This window comes from Lottia gigantea (genome assembly GCF_000327385.1).
Source record: "Lottia gigantea unplaced genomic scaffold LOTGIsca_14723, whole genome shotgun sequence".
NCBI lineage: Eukaryota > Metazoa > Mollusca > Gastropoda > Lottiidae > Lottia > Lottia gigantea.
Window position 1 is genome coordinate 1 of NW_008707751.1, and position 1,124 is coordinate 1,124.

The following is a 1,124-nucleotide window of genomic DNA, read 5'->3' on the forward strand; positions in this document are numbered from 1 at the left end:
GGTCAAAAAGTCTTTTTTTGTTTATCCAGACTGTACATACACAGACATTTATGATTGGTTAAAACTCTTAATTATATGCAATAAGAACATAATGATATAATTAAGAATATATGATAATTCATTAGAAACACCAAATACTTTGCCTAATTTGATACTAAAAAATAAAGAAACCCATCTTTAAATACCAATTTGTGTCCCCCTCACAAAACTATAACAAAACGCACAATCTGGTGAGTGTAAAAAAAACTTTCAAAAGATGGGTTCTGATTAGCTGTGAAGCAAATCTTATTCATATTCATTTTGGTATCTTAAGCGAAAAAACGGAAGAATCTTCGTCCAAACGTCGGTTGTTGATAAAGACGGAAGAATCTTCGTCGAAACGTCGCTTGTTGATAAAGACCGAAGAATCTTCGTCCAAACGTCACTTGTTGATAAAGACGGAAGAATCTTCGTCCAAACGTCGCTTGTTGATAAAGACGGAAGAATCTTCGTCGAAACGTCGCTTGTTTATAAAGACCGAAGAATCTTCGTCCAAACATCACTTGTTGATAAAGACGGAAGAATCTTCGTCCAAACGTCGCTTGTTGATAAAGACGGAAGAATCTTCGTCCCAAACATCACTTGTTTATAAAGACGAAAGAATCTTCGTCCAAACGTCGCTTGTTGAGAAAGACGGAAGAATCTTCGTCCCAAACATCACTTGTTGATAAAGACGGAAGAATCTTCGTCCAAACGTCGGTTGTTGATAAAGACGGAAGAATCTTCGTCCAAACGTCGGTTGTTGATAAAGACGGAAGAATCTTCGTCGAAACGTCGCTTGTTTATAAAGACGGAAGAATCTTCGTCCAAACATCACTTATTGATAAAGACGGAAGAATCTTCGTCGAAACGTCGCTTGTTTATAAAGACGGAAGAATCTTCGTCCAAACATCACTTGTTTATAAAGACGGAAGAATCTTCGTCCAAACATCACTTGTTTATAAAGACGGAAGAATCTTTGTCCAAACATCACTTGTTGATAAAGACGGAAGAAGACTAAAATCTAATAAAAAAATGAAACGAAAGTTAAGAACACAAGTTATATGGATATACTAATTCTAGTTTTATTACATACTACTTTTCGA

General features: G+C 35.6%; 1 protein-coding gene across 1 annotated transcript; it reads left to right on the forward strand.

The window, feature by feature from the left end:
* Positions 1-765: 765 nt before the first annotated feature.
* LOTGIDRAFT_148927 (hypothetical protein) lies at positions 766-1,095 on the forward strand (the record flags this gene model as incomplete). The annotated part of the gene is made up of 1 exon (XM_009050240.1): positions 766-1,095. A coding segment is annotated over one exon (330 nt), but the record flags the coding sequence as incomplete, so codon positions are not given.
* Positions 1,096-1,124: the final 29 nt, after the last annotated feature.